The following is a 19,677-nucleotide window of genomic DNA, read 5'->3' as shown; positions in this document are numbered from 1 at the left end:
CAGAGCCCTGTCAGTGAGGGCCCGGCTCCTCTCCTCACACCGTGACAGGCTGAAAACACACTTCTGATGCCGTTTTTAACCTTCGCTAACCTCCTCACAGCGTTTGGCACCCCCAGGTGCAGGAATGGCCGGAGCCCTGGCCCACGGCAGGGCGCTGCGGCCGCCCGGCACCGCCCCTCAGGTGCTGAGGTGAAGGGGCCGCCCCGCGCCGGTGCCTCCCGCTCGGGCGGGCCTGCGCCAGGGCCCCCTCAGGGCTCGCTCACGGCTCCCTCAGCGCGAGGCCGGCACGGCGGCGGGGCCGAGGGGCTCTGCGGGGGACCGAGAGGGCAGCGGGGAGCTGAGGCGGGCCGGCCGCAGGCGAAGCCGGGCCCCGTGCCTGTCACTGCGCGGCGACAGCCCGGGGAGAGCCGCGCTGAGGCGAGGCGGGGCGGGGCGGGGCGGGGCGAGCCGCCGCCTTCCCGCCTTCCCTCCCTCCCTGCCGCCCGCCTTCCCTCTCAGCCCGCCCGCCGCTCCCCCCGCCGCCGCCGCCTCTCCTCGCCGGCCTCCCGATGCCGAGGAATGGATAGAGCGGCTGCCCTGCGAGCCGCCGGCATGCTGGAGAGGAAGGAGCGGAGCGGCGGCGAGGCGGCGGCGGCCGGCGGCGGCGCGGGGCCCCGGGCGGGTGCGGGTGCGGGTCCGTGTCCGGCGGCGCGGGGCTTGCCGGCCGTGCGGAGCACGCTGCAGCAGTGCGGGCTGCTCCAGGACCTCATCGACATCTCGCTGTCCAACCTGCGCGGGCTCCGCACCAAGTGCGCCGCCTCCAACGACCTCACCCAGCAGGAGATCCGCACCCTGGAGGTACGGGGCCGGGGTGCGGGGGGAGGGGGGGGTGTCCGCAGCGGGGGCCCGAGGCCTGCCCCCTCCCCGCCGCCTCCCCCGGCCCCGGGGCGCTCCTTGCCCCTGCCCCGCCGGACGGGGGCGGCGGGGGGGCGGCCGCGGGGCCCGGCGGGCGCTGCCAGCGACCCCCGGCCGGGGGCATCCCGCGGGCTGCCGGTGCCGGGAGGGCGGAGGCGGGGGCCGGCAGCCGGGGACAGGTGCGGGGAGCGCCGGGCCCGCGGGGAGGGAGGGTGGGGGGGGGCCGCGTTTCGCTGCCGTGCGCGCGCTGCGCGGCCCCGCGGCCCTCCGGCGGCGCTCGGCCTCCCCGCGGGGCGGGGGGGGGGGGGGGGGGGGGGGACACCGGCGGAGGCTGGGGGCTGCCCCGGGCGGGCCGAGGTGTGCCCAGGTCGCTGGGTGTGCTCCCGGGGCGCCCTTCCAGGCCCGCCGCTCGGCCCCGGCTCGGTTTGCCGATCGGAGCCCGCCCTGTTCGCCCCGGTGCGGCGGGCGAGCAGCGTCGCGGCCCGTGTGGGAGAGAGGTCGTGCTGCTCGGGGAGGTTCTGTGACACTGTTCGTGCACCAGACGCGCGGTGCTCCCGGATGAGGGCTGAGTCTGCACACGGGTCTGCGCGAGTATTTAGAAAGGGAATTTGGAGTTGGTTTTGTTTGGTTCGTTTGAGCTTTAGGTGCTTAATAACCCCCCGTGTTTCGCCTCGTGTGCAGGTGATGCTGCTCTGGGCAGAGCAAGCGGTTCCCACCCAGCGCCGTCCTTGAGCAGGAGCCTCACGTGAAGGCCCGTGGTCCCTTCCTCTAGCCTGACGCTGGGGGCCATCGAGCTAGAGCATCAGGCTCAAGGAAGGAAAATCCTTACAACCGCGTAGCTCTAACAAACACACGTGCTGTAAAACCCATCGCTTAAGAAATGAAGGCTGGAAAAAAATTGTGAAACAATAGGTGGTAGCTCTTGGTACTGCCTCTTAGAAATCTATCATTCTTCCTTCTCTTCTTCCTCTGCTTTATTTTTTATTTTTTTAATTTGGAGTGCTCTTTTTCCTCCTGCCACCTCCAAATAGCCTTCAAAAGGCTATTCTTTCTGAAACAATATTTATGTAGGCTTTTGGCAACCCTACTGACTGTCTTTTCAATGCTTACACAATGTAAATCACCATCAGTTTGGAAAATGATCATTAGTATTTTGCTGGTGGGCCCATTCTAAAAGGAAACCTTTATTTAAAAAGTTTAAAGGCCTGCTGTCATCTTCAGGTTGTTCTTAAAGCAACAAAAACAGCTTCTGCTGATGGCTGCCAAGTGTGTGCGCGCGTTCCTTTTGAACGTTTATCTGCTTAAATAAACGGGTTCCACATTCAATAGTGGTCGTAAAATTTGTCCCTCATCAGAAAAAAAATCCTCTGATGCACTGTCCAGTGTATGATTTCTCTGGGAACTGAACCAAGAACTGGATCTCTGCCAGCCCATGAAGCTCCAGGAAGGGGCACGGGCTCTGCCCTTTGCTCCGTGCCGTTGCCTGTGCCGCGGTACATGCTGCCGGGCACGGCCTGTTGTCAGGCATGGCGCTCAGCAGCCCCGCGCCAGCCCGACGTGGCTTTGTCTGCAGATGCAGGGCCCAGGCTGAGGAGACGAGGGTCTGTGTTTACTTCTCTAAGCTGTAATTTCCCGTGGCGTGCCGCAGGGACACCGGGGTGGTGGGCTGCCTCAAGTGACAGGTGGCCCGCCTGGGGCACTGCCCCGTGTGATTACTGTGCTATGGTTAATGTGTCAGAAACGCACGCATGTGTGGCCGTACGCATTTGCCTACCAGATCGAGGCAGCCCAGACAGGTGCTCTGATGGTGCCTGGAGCCGGTGTTGCCGATAAGCTGGCTGCAGCGTGCAGTGACTGTGCGCGCTGAGGGCAGCTCCTCGCCAGGCACTCCCGTGGTGAAGCGAAGCACCTGGAGATCTCCAGCGCCTGCTGGCTTCCCTCGCTGGCCTTGGCGAGCTGGATGGCTTCGTGGGCCACGATGAGGTAGTGGTATGGTTGCTGGGCCTGTGAGCCTCATCTGTGCTTTGGTTCTGTTCTTACGTGGAAACTTCTTCATGGAAGAAGAATTATGAAAACTTAGCTGCATTAGTGTAACTGGTAAACTGTATAGCAAAGCCACAGGGCTGAGATGAAACGCAAGATAGGTACGGGGAGCAAACTGGAAGCGGGAAGTACTCATTTGGGAAGGGAGGGGACCTGACTCTGAAGTTGAAGAAGTAGCTCCCGAGGCCAAATGCGAGGCTGCACGTGTGTCTTCTGAGGACAGTCCAATGTACGAAGTCAAAAATCAGTTTGGAATAAAAACAAAGAACTTACATTGATAAGGAACGGAAAAGCAGGGAAGCGTCTGTAATGCAATCTGTATATAGCTCATATTTTGACAAGTTTTGCAGTGTCTAGTTTTGGTGTCAGAAGCGTGAACTTAACAGGATGCCTCCCTGAACACAGTCTTCGGTACCTGTCAGCCGCAGGCGTCCTGACCACCTGCACGTAGGAGGGAGGCAGGTGGACGCGGCTGCCCTGCGTCGTGCGGCCAGGGAGCTGCGTGTGGCCACTGCCGCCTCGGCCTCCCGGCCCTGAGGTAACGTTCTGAAGGCAGCTGTAACGTGAATGGGCTTACTAGCCTAAAACACCAGTGAAAATGAACATAAATGTGTGTTGTTTTTTTTACCCAAGATCTGCTCTCTTGGTCCTTTTTGCACTGCTTTCCTCCAAGTCTGTTCGCAGCTCAGATAGCCATCAGGTATGCCGCGTGATTCATAACGTGCGTGTGCCTCAGCGGAGAACATCCCCCTAACTGAGGGTTAGGCTGTGCGTGCTTACGTCCCTCCCAGCTTACTGAAGTGCTTCAAGTCCTTCCTCATTCCTCTTGCTCATGAGGTCTCCAACCGAAGCACACAGCAGATAAGGATGTCAAAGTGGGACCCTGACAGGAAAAAATAAGCACTCATGGTCTAAAGACTGCAGGGAGAGCTTTCTGTAATACAGAAGGGAGAGGAGGGAAGAAAGGGCTGTGGGAATTACTGGCAAATAACGCGTCAGTGTAGATGTGTTACATGAGCTGCCCGTTTCACATGCATGAAGGCTGTTTCTTAGAAGGGCAGGGAGTTTCCCTGTAGTGCAAAGTAGATTGTGTTAGTTTAGTTATTAGCAGAGTAGGTTCTCTGATACCACAAGGTCTTGTATTTTTTTTTAAATTTTTGTGTATTTAGCCGAATAAGTGCGTGAGTGTTTTTCTTCTTACCCGACGCTTTGGTATATGGCTTTCTTTCAGTTCTGTCCTCGCAGGTTACTCACTTCTCAACTAGACTGCAAAACTGAAATGGAAAATAATGGTAATTCTAAGCCGTACCTAAGAGAGCAAAATTTGTCTTACCATATGGTAAGCACCCAATGTTACCCCAGGTGTCTCTGGAAAAAAAATACACAGTTTTTAACTCTGTCTCTATGCTAATCCCTTGCATCACTCTTAAATTGGTTTTGCAAAGTTAGAAGCATATCATTTTTAGCTGTATTTCTTTGGGAAAATTAGATCTTTGCGGATCTCTGTCTCTGGCTACGAAGCTGATAACAGGACCAGACTTGACGATCCGTAGTGAGGCACGTGAAACCTCTACCACTGCAACTCAAGCCACTCTGTTGGAAGTGCGGAGGAGGATACGGTCCCATGTGCTGACTGCAAGGAGAGTTCCTACGGTTTCTCAATCTCTTGTGTGGAAACAGCATAGGTGGTTCAGTAAACTGTGGGAATTGCCAGGCTAAGGACACCTTTATTTATTATTATTTTTTTCCTTTAGCCTGATTGCAGCGAAGATGAGGCAGGACCTGGCTGAACCGAGACCTAGACTGTTTAGATTGCAGATGTATTTTTTTCTACTGTGGTTCTTACATCGTAAGAGCTAGCTCCAGTGTTTCTGGCAATGAAGCTGCCTCCAAACTGCTCATGGTGGGAGTGTCGGGGCGGGGAGGTAGCGTGTGTTGTGAAGATCTGTCTGCTCTTTGAGGAAAACTGTCACTGCTCTTTGGCTGGACTGTGTCTGCGATAGAGATGTTCTTGGACCAGTGTGCAGAGATTGCTTTGACCTCTCCCTCCGGTACGTCTTCCGTTCAGCACCACCAGAAAATGTAATGCCAGAGGAGAAAGTCTGATTCCGGCTGTGCTGTGTCACAAATGAGTCTACAGCTTCGCAAATCAGTCTTTCAAGTTGGCTGAATGATACCTGTGGATTAGATACGTTCGAACTTGCTTTAGCATAATCTCGATGCACTTGGCAATTTGACTAGGAAAGGCTTGTCTCTTACCAATCTCTGAGAAGAAAGAAATGCTTTGAAAATGGGTGAAGAAACGAGAGGAGAGGAAGAGGAATCGTAATCATCCAAACTTGCAGACTGGAAGTTGGACATGTGGTATGCATAAGGAAAGGAAGACTGTGTTTGTAAATTGTAAGTAGTGGGAGTAGTGAATTTTTCAGGCCAAGCTGCAACCTGTAGCCACATGTTTATGAGCCTTGCTCAGCTGAAAAAAACTTCCTTTTCCAGCAGGTCTTATGTAAGAGACCTCGTTCTCTTACTTCATCTTACTATTTGTATATATGCAAGACATTTTTTTTTTCCTCAAAGGTGATTGTTATTTTCTGTAGGACTTCTCTTTTTTTTTCCTAAACTTGTGCACTTGTCTAAGAGAAGTTTCAACAGAGAATCTGTTTGACCTGGATGGACGGAAAGCCACGTTACAAAGTCTGTAGCATTCGTCTTTTCTTTGTGGCAGTGTCTCTGTATATGATCAGGATTTGCACATCATAATGGAATTTGGCTTATCTCCTACCATTGATTCTATATAAAAGTTGACACAAAAAAAAAAGGCAGCGATGTTTTAATTTACCTGGAGTTTCCAGGATAAGTGGCGATGAGAAGATTACCATAAAGATGAAGATATGAAAAAGGCTTCTCTTCACTTTTCAAGGTTTATATGTACTTTGCTCCTTGGCTGGATTCTGTGAAGCGCTAATTGGGAAGCAAGAAAGAATCAGAGTAAGGCCTTACAATGCCTTTGTCTCTCCGAGACTGCTTTGACATAATTCAGTGGCCACACAAAGAATTATTCCTGCTCATTTTTGTGCAGAGTCAGCTTGGAGATCCTTACAGCAACTGAACTTCAGGAAAGTTCAGCAGAGCCTGGAGCTGAGACCTCTGTACGTGCGTGCCTACACACACTAACAGGAACCCGCAGTCTGGTGTGCTAGACAAGCCTCAGTCTCCACATATGAATTCTGATGTGTATTGCAGGTTCAGAATTGATATAATCAGTCAAGTAGCCCAACTTGAACTCCAGCTGTATCTAGCTAAGCCTGTGGATGTAACGAGGCTTGGACAGGTAGCACCTGAGCAGAACTGGGTCTGCTACTGAAGTTCAAACACTAGCTTGTAACTGCATTTTACGCAAGGAAAACCCCAAGGAACGTTACAGCTGCATACAAGTGACAGATTTACAGATATGAGTCGGTGTGGTGCTACATACATTTATCACCTGGTGTTGTTCATAAATAGGAACACAACAAAAGAAGTCACGTGACACACAGAATTATTTAGGGAATAGTTATGCTTAAAATTATATTTCCAGCATAGACTGTGTAATCCTTTGGATGCTTGAGGGATAAAACCCTCACCATTCCTTTATGGCTATGATTTCCCATCCTTGTTTTCAGCCAATAGCAGAACTTTCTCTTTCCAAAAGATAAATTATAGTGAAATCATGTTTGGCTATTTCCCACTGTTTGGGGGATTGGAGAATGTATTGGCTCGATTACTGCTGTGGTGAAAGGCACAGAGTGATGTATATAGGTGGCACCACCCAGGCACCACCACTCAGACATCTCGTAGAGACTTCCCTCCCAGCTCGTTTTTCCCTCCCATGGAGCAGTCCCACACATCCGACTGCTACAGCAGCACGGTGGCTCAGTTGCCACAGCTAAGAAGTGTGAGGAACTGGGGGTCTTTGAGTCTGGAAACACACCTGGAAACGCGCCTGTTCCACAAGAAAGGAACAGCCCTTCCAAGATACAACGTGTGAGCAGTTGTGCATGGGAGTGTTGCGGGCACTCTTGCTTCTCGGTGGGAGTCTGAACGCAGCCAAGGACTAGCGCAGCGTGGTTAAGAAAATTTGGCAGTCTGGCTTGGCTCTGACTGCAGCTGTTCCCTATGGGCACAACTTGAGTGAGGGCGGCTGGGGGCTGTGGTCCATGCCCCCAGAATCTCAGAGAGGGTCAGTCCCAAGTTAAACTAGAGATATTCTGTAATGCTGATGAGTAGAAGGACCGCTGAGAGCCACTAAGTATACAGGTGCTCACAGGTGTCCTTTGCCGTGAGCTGGAGCTGTACAGAGTTCCTGTGCCACCTGCAGACCCCAGGGGGATGTCCCAGCCCAGCTGTGCTGCCCCATGCATGCTCCCATGGAGCGCTCACTGGTGCAGCTGTAGCATTCCCTGCAGCCTGGGCTGGTTGACATTCACCACCTCTGCCGCAGCCCACTGTCTGCACTGTAAACCTTTCTGCACGAGTTAGCTTTAAACTGAACCCTGGAGCATTCTTGAGGTTGAAACCAAAACCTTAGCATGTGGCCTGATTTCTTTGGGCTTGTGTGTATCACCGTCCAGTCTGCTAATAGGTGTCTGTTGTGCAGCACATCTTGTGGAAGCCTGGGCTGTAGGGGCTGTAGGTAGGTGGAAGATGCAAATCTCGTTGGACTTGAGGCTGTTCAAATAACAACAGAAGCCTGTACCATGATGCTCTAAATTGCTGTAGAAACCGGTGTGGTTATGCAAGTACGCAGCAGAGGAGGAGCTGCCTAGAGTTGTTGCTTCCAAGAAGCGAGTGTTTTTTGTTTTTGTTTTTAAAAAAAGGAAAAATGAGATACTAGATGGAAATAGCTTGCAGCTGGCTGCAGAAGAGTACACGTTTAGCCTGGCAGAGGGACGTTCAGCATAGTGGGAAAAGCAGTGACACCAGAAAGGTTTTAGTGTTTGTATGGAATAGACTGAATAAAACGGGACTCATAGAATATTTACCTGCGTGGGCTCTGTTTGAGGCTTTTCAGGTGTTATTTGGGATATTGTTCAGCAATACCTAAAATCACTTGTTTCCTACAAACTAAAGCCGTGATGGCAGGTAACAGCAGACAGCTTTCCAATAGAAACCTTCCCACCTAAATACGGGCTAAGAATTTTGTAGCTCAACTCGCTACTACTTTTGGTCAGCCAGAAGTGACGCGGGGAGGGAGGTGCAGCAGATGGTGCCCGCAGAACGTGTGGTTAGATGACTGACTCAAATACATTTTTAATTAGCGAGGGGAAAAAAGAAGCAGCTTCCTATTTTCTTAGTGATTTTCCTAAAAGGAGAAAACAAAAGGTTTCGTGTGTTTCTTTAGGTTACACTTCAGGAAGTTGTTGGGGGGACAGTACTGAGGGCTGGAGGCTGAGCTCTGTTGCAGGCCGAGGGCATTCTCCGTCCAGTTGCAAAAACCCCCTGAGAATAAAAGTGGTCAGTGCTGCTCATTGCCTCGAAACGGTTTGTGTGTGTGTCATCTTCCGTCCCCTGCCCTGCGAGACAAAGAAGGGTGCCCTGGCCCATCACAGTGTGAAATAAGCCGCTGACCAGGATGTCCTATTTTACGTTGCAGTAGGGAGGGTCTGTCGTGGCGCTCTGCGTTTTAGAGGACTGATTCTGTCTGCCAAGACTCACCACAGGCTCTGCCCCGTGTTGGCACGTGGCTGTAGGCAGACGTTAGCTTGCCCTAAGTTAAGGCAGTGGCTCTTCAGCAGGCAGTAAAACAGCAGTTATCCTTTTAATGGCTTTGGAAATGGGGTTACAGAAGTCCTCTGTAGCACCCCCTGGATACTTGTTGGTGTAAGTCTGAGAGCCGCTGCAGTGGAGCAGCTCCACGCTCAGCAGCCGTTCCCTACCCATTCCTGGGATCTGGAATTGGACCCGGTGCCTCCATCTTGCTCTTGGTAGTTTTAGATTTGGCTTTAAAGCTAAAATCTAGTTGTCTTTTCTCCTGGGAATGTGTTCTGAACACAACAAAGGCCAGGCCTCCATCACTTTTTTTGTGCGTAGAGAGGAAATCTAATTCGCATCGTGTGCATCTCGGGGCACGTGGTCAGTCGAATAAGGAGTCACGCTTGGATCAGGGGCTGTGGAGTGCCTCTGATCTGATGATTATTGGTTATCCCAAGGGGAATGGCTCTAATAACGGAAGCCGTGAGATGTACAGAGCAGTGACTGGCATGGCGCTGAGGAATCCTGCTCGGGCGCAGTGGGTCCAGGCCCTCCCCTGGGCTGCGTGGAGCTGGGCGAGGGCTGTCGGGACCTCCTGGGCGGCCGTACCTGCACTTCCCAGAAGCCTTGTGCAGGGAGGCTTAAAAGAAGAGTGGGCAAGCACTTTCCTGCCCTGATTATTTGCTTCTAAAACGTGGGGTTTATCAAAGAACTTTCACTTCTGTCTGAAGCAATCTAAATTTAGAAAGGAAGTCTCGAGCTTCTCGCTGCTGCTGGGGGGGGCTATTGTTGAGGCTTGCAGATTCTAGCGTGAGGTTTTATTTTTAGTTCTTGGTGATGCTGAATAAACTGGAAAGAAGAAATTAATACTTTTTTCCAGATTGAAAACCTCAACCAGGTGTAACCTCTTTAAGGTATCAGGCGATGCAAATGAAAGTAGTTACTGGAAGATGCGCATCAGTGTCGCCCGTGCTGCCTCAGAGTGCTCAGGGAGGACTTCTCTCTGTTTCCCTACCCATCTTTAAAGCACAGAGAATTTTCTAGCAACAGTTTTCATTGTCCAGAGCAATGTTTTCTTCTTCTTACCTTTTTAGTAAGCTAGAGGGTTAAATCCTGTGTATGGCTATAGCTGCATAGCTGCACTGAAATAAGCAGAAGTGGTAAGTTTTTGTTGCTTAAAGCTTCAGGGAAGAGAAAACTGTTTTAGACTGAACTTTCCACAGAAGACTCCTGATTTTCAGACGTCTCCCTTTTAAAAGCTGTTCTTCATCTGCCAAGCAAAACATTTCAGTTTACGGGCCTTTTGTCTTTCTGACCAAAACTGAAACTTTCCACATAATAAAATTTCCAACTTTAACTCTCCCACAATTTCAGTAGAGACAGTTCTGAGTGCCTCAGAGCAGTGCCAGCTAATAATATTAGACACTCTTAGTGCACGTGTGGATCAGAGAGCATTTTAGTGAATGCTGGAAGCTGTATCTTTGCCTGTTCTCCCTTGGTTTAAGGAAACAACTGAAAAAAACAGGTATTGGTGTCATGGAACTGACCCCTTTGGGGAGATTTGCATAGACTTTCAACCTGCTCCCTTTGAAAAAATGAAGGTTTCTTTTTCTGTTTTTCCTGCGAAACACAGGGATGTATTTAAGCTCTTCGGAAGAGGAAGGTGATGATAGCATTGAAGTAAGCCAAAGACTTGCAGCATTTGCTTACACAGCTAAGGTGGGAGAAATCTCAGAGTGGAAGTCAAAGGGCTTGTCAACCCCAGTTGTATTAGGCCAGGATATTATGTGTGTTAAAACTGGTTTGGTCTTGCTTTGTGGGTCAAACATAATATTCATAAAACCACTGGCTGCGTGCCGCAGGCCTGGTTTAACCACTGCTGTGTTGGTGACGGTCTGTGTGGGTACAATGGGGCAGAGTTTCGGTCAGCGCGCCCCGGGTCCCTGGGCCACCCGCAGTCACGGCTAGCGACCTGGGCGGTGTCTGTGAAAGAAGGGTTTGGAGGGGGAAAGGAGAGCTGCTAGAAGCACAGGTCTTCAGCTGCTGCACTGAAACTCTGGCTGGGGTTCTGCTGAGGCCGTGTGTGGAGGAAATACAGTCCAGCTCCTTGGGAGGGTTTTTTTACAGTGATGCTCAGTGCACCTTTGTGGCAGTAGCTACCTATTTGCATCTGACTGAACGGGCCTCATCTGTTACCGGCTGCCACTCGGTGACTGGAGGCGTGGCTGAATACTTCTGCTGGTGTGACACTAATATTTAGTTTTTGATTCTTATGGAAACAATCTACAACAACATCCTGCTGCCAAGGCGTGCTGCAGCTCCACTGATGTGTTCTTTCCTTTTTTCTTCTGTGTTATTCACATTGCCTCAGTTGCCAAGAATAACTAGTTTGTGCTCTGAAGCTAGGAGCTTTGAAGTTAGCGGAGTCCTGACAACGTAAGATTTCAAACTGTAGTAGCATCTATCCATTCATCTGGGTGAGACACAAGCACTTCAGCAGCAGCAGTGCAGCGTGGCGCAGCCCTGCTCGCGGGTGAAGTCCCGTGTGGCGGCAGTGCTCCTTACAGCCCCTCCTCGTAGCCTGAGGCGCGCTGCCTTTGCCCCGTTCCCTGGTGAAGGAGCAGGTTCTCTGGCCTGGCAGGCGAGCTTTGCTAACAGATCTTGGTGTTACTGTGAACGCTTCCACCAAGAAGGGTGACTCGAGAGAGCCTTAACATCTGGCTTTGAACCTCTGGTTTCTCATGGCAGCACTGGGAGGAGAAGGCAGAGCTGACAACGGCCAGATGTCTTTCTTTCTAAAGGCAGCAAGTTACGCAGGTAGTTGCTGTGGCAGTTGACTTTGTGATGCCGTGTAGCCACTAAGAGCTGTTTGGGACGGGGCGAGGAAGGCTGAGGAGGAGCAGCAGTGACCAGTGCTGGTGGCCGAGGTGCCTTTCTGATGGCAAGCCTGGTCCCTCAGGAATGGTTCAGTCCCTCCAAGAGCTTCCCCTTGGCTGTCTCCACCTTGCGGTGTCTTTCCAGCTGCTTTGCTTTTTGCTTTCTCACAGGGCTTTGTCCTCTGGCCTCGGTGGTGCAGACACCTCCTGCAGAGAGGGCCCGACCCGGCTCTCCTGCACGTTCCTGCCTTGGCTGTGTCTGCAGCTGTGAAAGCAGCGGGCAGAGGGAGGGGGAGAACACGAGCCGGTGCGTGGCCTGATCCCTGCCTCTCCCCTTCGCTCACCGTTGGCCCTGTACGTAGGTAGGCTGGCCTGGCCTTTTTTGTGATCCCCTCTTCCTGGTGAGAGGAGCGTGGTGTGAGGTCTCTTCTGTACCGGGCATGGCCCCCATGTGCTGCAGAGAATAATCTGCACATTCAGACTGCTTTGCAGGGTGGGTTAGCAGCATGGTCTCTCTTGACAAAGCGTCTGAGCTGTGGGAACAGTATCAGCAAGCACTGCAAGTCTCTGCATTGCTAGAATTCTTTGGAGTTCCTCTAAATGCTGAGCCTGACCTCCAGCCGCTTAATGCAAGTTGCTGTGGCTCTAAGATTTATCTAGCTTCAAATTCTGGGGCAGAGGACATGGGGAAAACTGGAGAGCCACCCTAATGGGTGAGGGATTTTGAAATTTACCAGTGAGAATGGCTCATTTCTTTGGGAAAAATGATGTTAAGGGTTTTTCCTCAAGGAGGTCCTGTACCACCTCTTAAGTACCTTCTTCTCACAGCAGAGAGCAGTACGGTTTCCATGCTGCTGTGCAGGTAGTTGCCAAGTTTTCTGAGGATAAGCCTTTCTGAAGTGCGTGGCCTTCTTGTCCTTAAATCACGAGCATTTGGGCTGGCAATTCTCCTTTCTGGGAAAGGTGCCTGACAAGTTAGCCTGCGTGGTGGCAGCTGGGGGAACCACCAAGGAGAGGGGTGAGTTTGCAGTGTTTATTTTCAAACTGTGAGATAGCCTAGCGATTTCCCCTCATAACCAAAAACTTCGTGTACCCGACATCTGTGTAACTAACTGCAAATAGATGGCAGCTTCCATGAGATCCGTGTGGATAACGTGGTGTTTGTATCGGGATGGTAGTTTGATCAAAGCTGTACTTTGGTCTCATGTAGCTGCACCAGCAGCATGTGTAATTCCGCTGAGAGCCTGTCTCTGGGCAGTAGGTTCTCTTATCCTAGCTGGGACAGACAAACTCAGAGACCAAGCTGAACCCTCGTTTCTGCAATTGTTGGAAGGGTTACTGTTGTCTTTGTTCTTGTCAGGTTACCAAATGATGGGGAGACCATCCTCAGCTTAAAACTGGCCAGTTGAGACGTGGGCAGAAAGAGGCAGGTTTATCCGGAGACCAGTGTCCCAGCTCAGGAAGGAGTGCTGGTTCGGTGCTCATGAGCTTTCCAAGTCCCTTGGAAAATTGCTGGGGTACACGAAGATTATTTGTAAAATGAGAACAATGGCACTTAATGCTACCAGCCCTCCTTCACCCACTGTGCCAGTGACACAGTACGCACTTTCACTCAGGATGGAAAAACCTTAGGGTTAGTATGCACAAATTGTTGGAGTTGATTTTTAGGGTGTTCAAATCCTTTTCATGTATAGATTCACATGAAATAGGACCTATTTGCTTAGGCCGAGAGTCTGACCCCAAAGCAGGAAGCCCTTCCTGTTTGGTGTCTGGCGATCTGGGGATCACAATGCCCCTGCTGCTTGCAGTTGCAATTGTATGTGCAGTAGTGAACTCCCAGGTGAACGAGTCTGGAAAAATCTTTTTCCTTAATGACTATTGTCCGCTTGAAAGCCTGTCTTCTAAATCTGTCTAGAAATGGTGTGTTTGGGGACTTGTCAAATTTTGATTTTAGTATTTTTCATTTCCTTTTTTGGTGTGCTTTGGTGGGTTGGTTTTTTTTTTTTTTTTGGCCTTCACTGCTGGGATGTGGAGAGGGCAGTTAGCAATACATCCTCAAACCTGCTTCCAGGTGCTGACAAATCGGGCTATAAATATATATTTGCAGCTGAGGGCTGGTCTGAACAAAGGGATGATTTGTTTTGGGTATTGCATCTTCTAATGTGGGTAAGAGTTATTTTTCTGGGTGCCTGGATTGCTACCTTTTAAAAAAGTATTGAATATTCTGTTGCAGCGGTTTCCACTCAGGTTGGCACAAAGAAGCAGTGGATGCCCCATCCGTGGAGGTGTTCAAGGCCAGGTTGGACGAGGCCCTGGACCACCTGGTGTGGTACGTGGCATCCCTGCCCAGGATAGGGGAGATGGAACGGGATGATCTGTAAGGTCCCTGCAATTCAAGCCATTCTATGAAGTACTGTACTCATTAATATTCCTCTATACAGCCTTTATTAAAAAAAAAAAGTGCCGGTTCTGTGACTCATGTGGTTCGTAACTTACCTGCCGTCTGCTGCTCATCACTAAAAGATGCAGTAAGCACTTTCTAACCTGGCTGCCTAAGAGATTAGGTACTTACTCCACAGGTGCCCAAATGCCAGTCATGAGGAGAGCCAGAACGCTTGCTGTCAGTTCAGATGCCCAGAGGCAGAAAGGAGGAATGATCCCCAGAACAGTCAGCATCACACAGGTGGAGGTCATCACAACACAGTACAGATAAAGGTACCCTTTTCTGAAATATTTCTTCATGTTCTGATGAGCTTCCACTCACCATCTGCCCTTTACGCAGCTGTCATACAATTATCTGTTCTTTCTGAGGCAATTTAATTAGATTTTCTTTCAGTAGGTTTTAATCAAGTATTATGGGGCTGCTGGTAAATTATTTACAGCCATATCACTTGATGGAACACTTGGTCTGCTAAAGCTATCACGTAAGTGACATATCTTTAGCAAAGAGTACAGCTGGCTTTAGCTTAGGACCTCACTTGCGCTCCTTGGGGTTATCCAGTTGGCATTCAATGAATGCCAGGTTATGCGAGCCTATTTTTCATTTACAGTAGTAGTTACTGAATGTGGCTGTGCTGAAGACATTGGAGTTGAAACAGTTTAAAATGAGAGTAAGAGCTGAATTTAGCTTTAGTCTATGCCTGCTCAGTTCTTTTTTAAGTGCCTTTCAAGGTTGAATACCCTGAACAGTGTGGCCTTCACCCTCACTCGAAGATCCAGCTATTTCAACAGAAGTGTTGTTCGTACTGTCTTCACTTGGTCTGATGCAAAGTAAGTGTTTTTTGAAGGGGCAAGGTAATGAAAAACAACACTCAAATACCAAAGGATAACAAACTGAGAAAGTGGATATTTTTAGAATGCAAAAGGATTCTTTCTCTGCCTTATTGAAGGAAGGCAGTACCAGGAGTTGTTAAAGGTAACTACTAACTCGCAGAAACAATGTCCAATCCAAGTCTTGTATGAACTAATAAGAGGTGGATGATCAGGTGGGCTTGTTAACGTAGAGTTCAAAAAATGAATGCTGTTCTTCATTACCCACGTGAATAATAGTGTTACGTGCATTGATCTGACTCATCCTACCAAATTTCCTAGCTCATTGAATGGCCTCTGGGTGGCCAATAATATATGGAGATCAACCTGTACCAAGTTCCAGGTTCCTATAAGAGCACATTACTGTGTCACCTCTCTGTTGTGACCAGGGACCGTTTCAGAGTCCACACAGATTTCTTTCCACTTCAGTAGAATTTGATTTAAGGACAAGAAAAATGTTAGTATATTTATATGAATATTCATACATTTCCCATCCTGTTCTAGGCAGGGAATGCTCTCAGTATTATATTTGCCAAGAACATGGCATTACTCTAAATCCACGACCATTTGTTCCCCAAGCTGAAGACGCTATTTATTAGTGGCTTTCAAGGAAAGGTAGCAAAGGCTTCCTGGGTTTTGGCCCAGTTCAGGATATTTTTTCCCAGCGCAGATATTTAAGTACTGTTTTTTTTATATATATGTCCATTAGAAGTTGTGATAGTTCTGTAGCAGTGACTATATGAATAATACTATCTTTATTCCAGGTAGGCGACTTGCTCATTCAGTATTTGCAATGAGTCTAAGCTTGGGTGGTTTTTTTAGTGTTTAGTCTGCAGGCTGTAGATGCAATTCAAGCTCCATTTTTTATTGGAAAATGACTAAGTACTTTTAAAGATGGTTTTATCTTTCTGGCCTCTGTTAAATTCCTTCCAGTGTTGGAATTAAAGGAGTAGTTTTGCAGATTCTTGATGGTGTCTTACCTCGCTTGATTCCTTGCTGAGGTAGAGGAAATACGACTCAGTTTGTTCTGGGTCAGATCCCAAAGCAGTAATATATCTTAATTTTGAAGCACAAAGCTCAGCTGCATATATGGAGAAAGGATATACACTATGGAAGGCCATATCTGACATCAGAACCATGTCTTTACCCTAATTTTACTTCTCCATAAGCACGTTAGAGGAACAAATCCAGTATCTCCTTGGAGGTCATCATTTATCATGATCCTTTTGTGAATGAAGACTACTCTGTTGTCTTTTTGTGTAGATAGGTAGGATGTGCCCGTGTGTTTGAAGGTTACTCAGAAAGGACTATTGAGGTGAGGAGTTGTGTACTCTGCGATTCCCCCTGCAGTAAGAGGGAGGACTGCCTACTCTGAACCTATGCCTTTTTTCTGTTCCTCATTCTCCAGAATGGTCAAATTCAAGAAGGGAGCCTTACTAACATTCCGAAATGAAAGCTGAGCACATTATAGTCTCACTTGAACAGGAGCTGAAAGCAGTCCACCTACTCACGAGACCATTTCTACTAGCCAGTTTTTCTAACCTCTTTTGACAAGTAAGTAGGGCAGACACATTTCAGAGAAAGTGCTTGTAGTCCTGATGCTCCTGGTATTTGGGAGACAGGACAAAGGTGGAAGCAGGACAAGAAGTGACTTCACTGCACTTTGTTATCACACAGTAATTCTTACATGGAAATGGCACAGATATCACAGATGGTACGGTTACGAGACAAATGGAGCCTTAGTGTTGCTTACCTGGGACTGATATCTGAAGCACGCTCCTGACAGGCTATCTGCTAGTCTCAATGTTAAAACTCAAGTGAAACTGTATAGTACCTTGCTTTATAGCCTGGTCCTTCCCTTCAGCCTCTGTGTAACCCCAAAGCTTTTTCCTCTCCTCCCATTGCTGTGTCTGTCGGTTTCACATATATGATCACTGCTCTGAAGCTTTGTGCAGCTGCTGAGAGAGTATTTGCCTTTGCAGCAGAAGGCAGGCTGCTCCATGTCACTGGAAGTGCTGCAGTCTGTCCTTTCCCCACCCCCAGAACTGACTATTATTTACGCAACGTGATCTAACCCAGAGTGTCTAGGAGATGATGGTCCAGAGTTCATTTCCAGTTATTATTGTAGTACAGAGTCAGTCTGGTTAGAGGTACTAATTTCCAGCACAAAACACATACCCTTTGAAAGCATAAACAAACTCCAGGTCAGTTTTTCTTAGCTTCGTACAGAAGTGCTTCAGCTAAACAGGAAAAGCAAGATAAAGTCGAGGCATTGCAAGAAGCTGGTCCAACAGGCATCCATAGGGAACTACGGAGGGCCCCTTCCAGTAGAAGGGAGATAGAAGGAGCACTAATCTCTAAAGCAGCGGTGTGAGTTTTCCTTTTTAATCTCTGGAGATGTATTGAGTACAGGTCTTACCTTTGCCTCAGTATGTGTTTAAACTCCTGCGTTGGGGCATACACGCATGAAACATGCAGAATTACCTCCCCAAGCTGGGGGTCAGACTTCAGTGGCCCTAGCAGATGTGTCTATTTCTGACTTTAATGGCCTGAGCAATTATGCCTGCTGTCACAACCCTGTTCTGGTATGTGGGTGTAGCTGCTCTGGGGTTCAGTCATCCTAGCTGCCACTAACCCAGCTAGTCATCTTAATTGCAACGCTTTGTTTGTTTGTTTATCTAGGACTAGAAATCCTTCACAGACAAGGCCCTGTCTTTGAAGGCAGGCATGTTCAGAAGTTGGTGTGGTCTCCTGGGCTGCAGATTAAGAGGTTGAACTAGGTGAATCACTACCTGCAAAGCATGAACTTCTAGCATCGGGGTACCACCTTCCCTGTCTGTGCAGCCCCAACACCAGTAAGCTGATTGGAACTGTAGCCAGCACGGAAGCACTGAAGTAGTAGGGGAGCTGGGTTACTTAAACAGTAAAGCCTCTTTTGCGCGCTAATGCAGTAATTTTAGATTTGAGACTGAAAAGACACTTTGCATAGCTTTGTATTTGTAGCTGGAGATGAGACTACCTTATGGTAATTAACTCTCATTGCCTTGTTCCAGGTGGTAATCTGTATGCTGCCCCTGGAAAGCTGGGGATCAGGCAGCTCATGAAAACCATGGTCATAAGAGGCTGTTAAATTCAAAGGCCAGGTCTAACAGGGCGACACAGCTGGAGTGGGAAAGGGCTGCCTCTCAGCTGAACGAGCAGCTCACACGGGTTTCCAGAAACCTTGTCCCTATGAAGGCAGGGCACCAAGGCTGCAGGAGCTGGATGCTCTCAGGTAGGAGCAGGACCAAAGGTTAGCAGAGTTGAGGCTTCATTGAGTACTCCAGTGTTCAGGTTTTCTTTAGCAAGAATCCACCAGAACAGTCATTAAGTTCTTTGCAGTTCCACCTTCAAAGCACTACTGATGTCATTAAATGCACAGTTTCTAACCCATAATAAACCGCTTCACTTTTGGTCCTTGATACAGTCTTCCCTTGCTTTAGGGAGACACCAGCTTGGATATCATGTTCCAACCGTTTCTGCCCTATTTAGGGAACAGAGGTCACATCCTGCTTTGCCTCTATAGAGCTGACTCCTACTCTTCCTGTTGCCTCACTCTTTCTGCTCATTCCCTTGCAGAGTAGCAGGGGGAGTAGGAAGGAAGGAGAACCAGTCCAGTACAAAACTTCATTCAAAACACAGTCACAGAAAGCCAGCAACTGAACAGCAATCTTACAGCACAGTTAAACGGTAGAGTTTTGTGCGTAGCTCACCTCAGTAAGTTTAAAAAAGAATCAGGAGAAAAGCAACAAGTAAAGCCTTCCTGCAACACCATTCTTCTGTTTCATAGCTCTTCCCCACATCTCACATTAAACCCAAACATCTTCAAGTAGCCCTTCTTCCTCGTTTGAACACTCACCCCTTCAGAGGGATGGTCCTGGGGTTTTAGAAAGCAGTTTCTAGCTGTAATCCACTGCAGGGAAGTCCCTCCTGTGCGTCTGGGTGATTGGCTATCCAGGATGATGGTTCCCCCTTGTTCCCAACTGCACAGAAGTAAATGTCTCAAACTGCGTTAAATCTCACAAATCCTCAGCCTTCTGCAAACAACAGTTAAGTGAATATGCTAGGCGTCTGTGAATACTTCTGTACTAGGAAATCAGGAGCGCTTTGCAGGAGAAGTGATGCTTGAACGCAGGATACCTCAGGCACAGCTTGAATTTCTGTACTCGACGTGCTGTAGCATAATTGCAAGACACACTTGCCATGCTCCATGACAGTTGGTTTGGAAATACTTGTTGAAGGCGTGCCTCCCATCAGGTCTCCTGGGCTTGTGTCCCTTTACCTTGTCTCCTGACTGTAAGTCAGCTACACAGAAGTTTGCCAGCAACTGTAATGTTCCTGGTTTGAGACAGCAGAACGGCTAACCTGCGGACACTTGGGATTGCAGAAAAAGGGGGAATTGGAAGGATAAGCTCTATGAGTTTACGTGCTTTTTTTTCTGGGAAGGAAAGAAAGCTGACCAGGGAAACGAGCTCAGTATGATTCCCACTTAATAATGGTATACCCGGACCCGGAGGAAAGAAAAAGAAAACTCATACAGTCCACTTTACTCTTGATTTGTTTTAGGAGCTTTTGCTAGAGCTGAGCTGTGGGTGATCAGCTTTCTACTTGGCATCCAAATCTCAGTTATGTTTCCAGAGAAAATTTTTCATTCCTATATTTCCTGCTTTGTGCCTCAGTGCATTGTGCAGAGCACTCAGGAAGCACGCTGTAAAGCTGATGAGCAAATTGAAAATCTCTGATTCCTACTGCATGGCAGAGCATACCAGCGTTTTTGTTTTTTCCT

The 19,677-nt window shown here is 49.0% G+C and overlaps 1 protein-coding gene across 1 annotated transcript in view; it reads left to right on the top strand.

Annotated features, from left to right (window-relative positions):
* The first annotated feature begins 225 nt into the window (after positions 1 to 225).
* Positions 226 to 19,677, top strand: part of KSR1 (kinase suppressor of ras 1) — a 68,131-nt gene continuing 48,679 nt past the window's right edge. Inside the window, 1 exon segment of the mRNA XM_080562788.1 lies at positions 226 to 837. Coding sequence (XP_080418914.1) covers positions 559 to 837 — 279 coding nt within the window. The 5' untranslated portion in view covers positions 226 to 558.

This window comes from Anser brachyrhynchus, assembly GCF_964034855.1.
Source record: "Anser brachyrhynchus genome assembly, chromosome: 20".
Classification (NCBI taxonomy): Eukaryota; Metazoa; Chordata; class Aves; order Anseriformes; family Anatidae; genus Anser; species Anser brachyrhynchus.
Note: the sequence above shows the minus strand (reverse complement) of the source record. Positions and strands in the feature narration are given on the sequence as shown.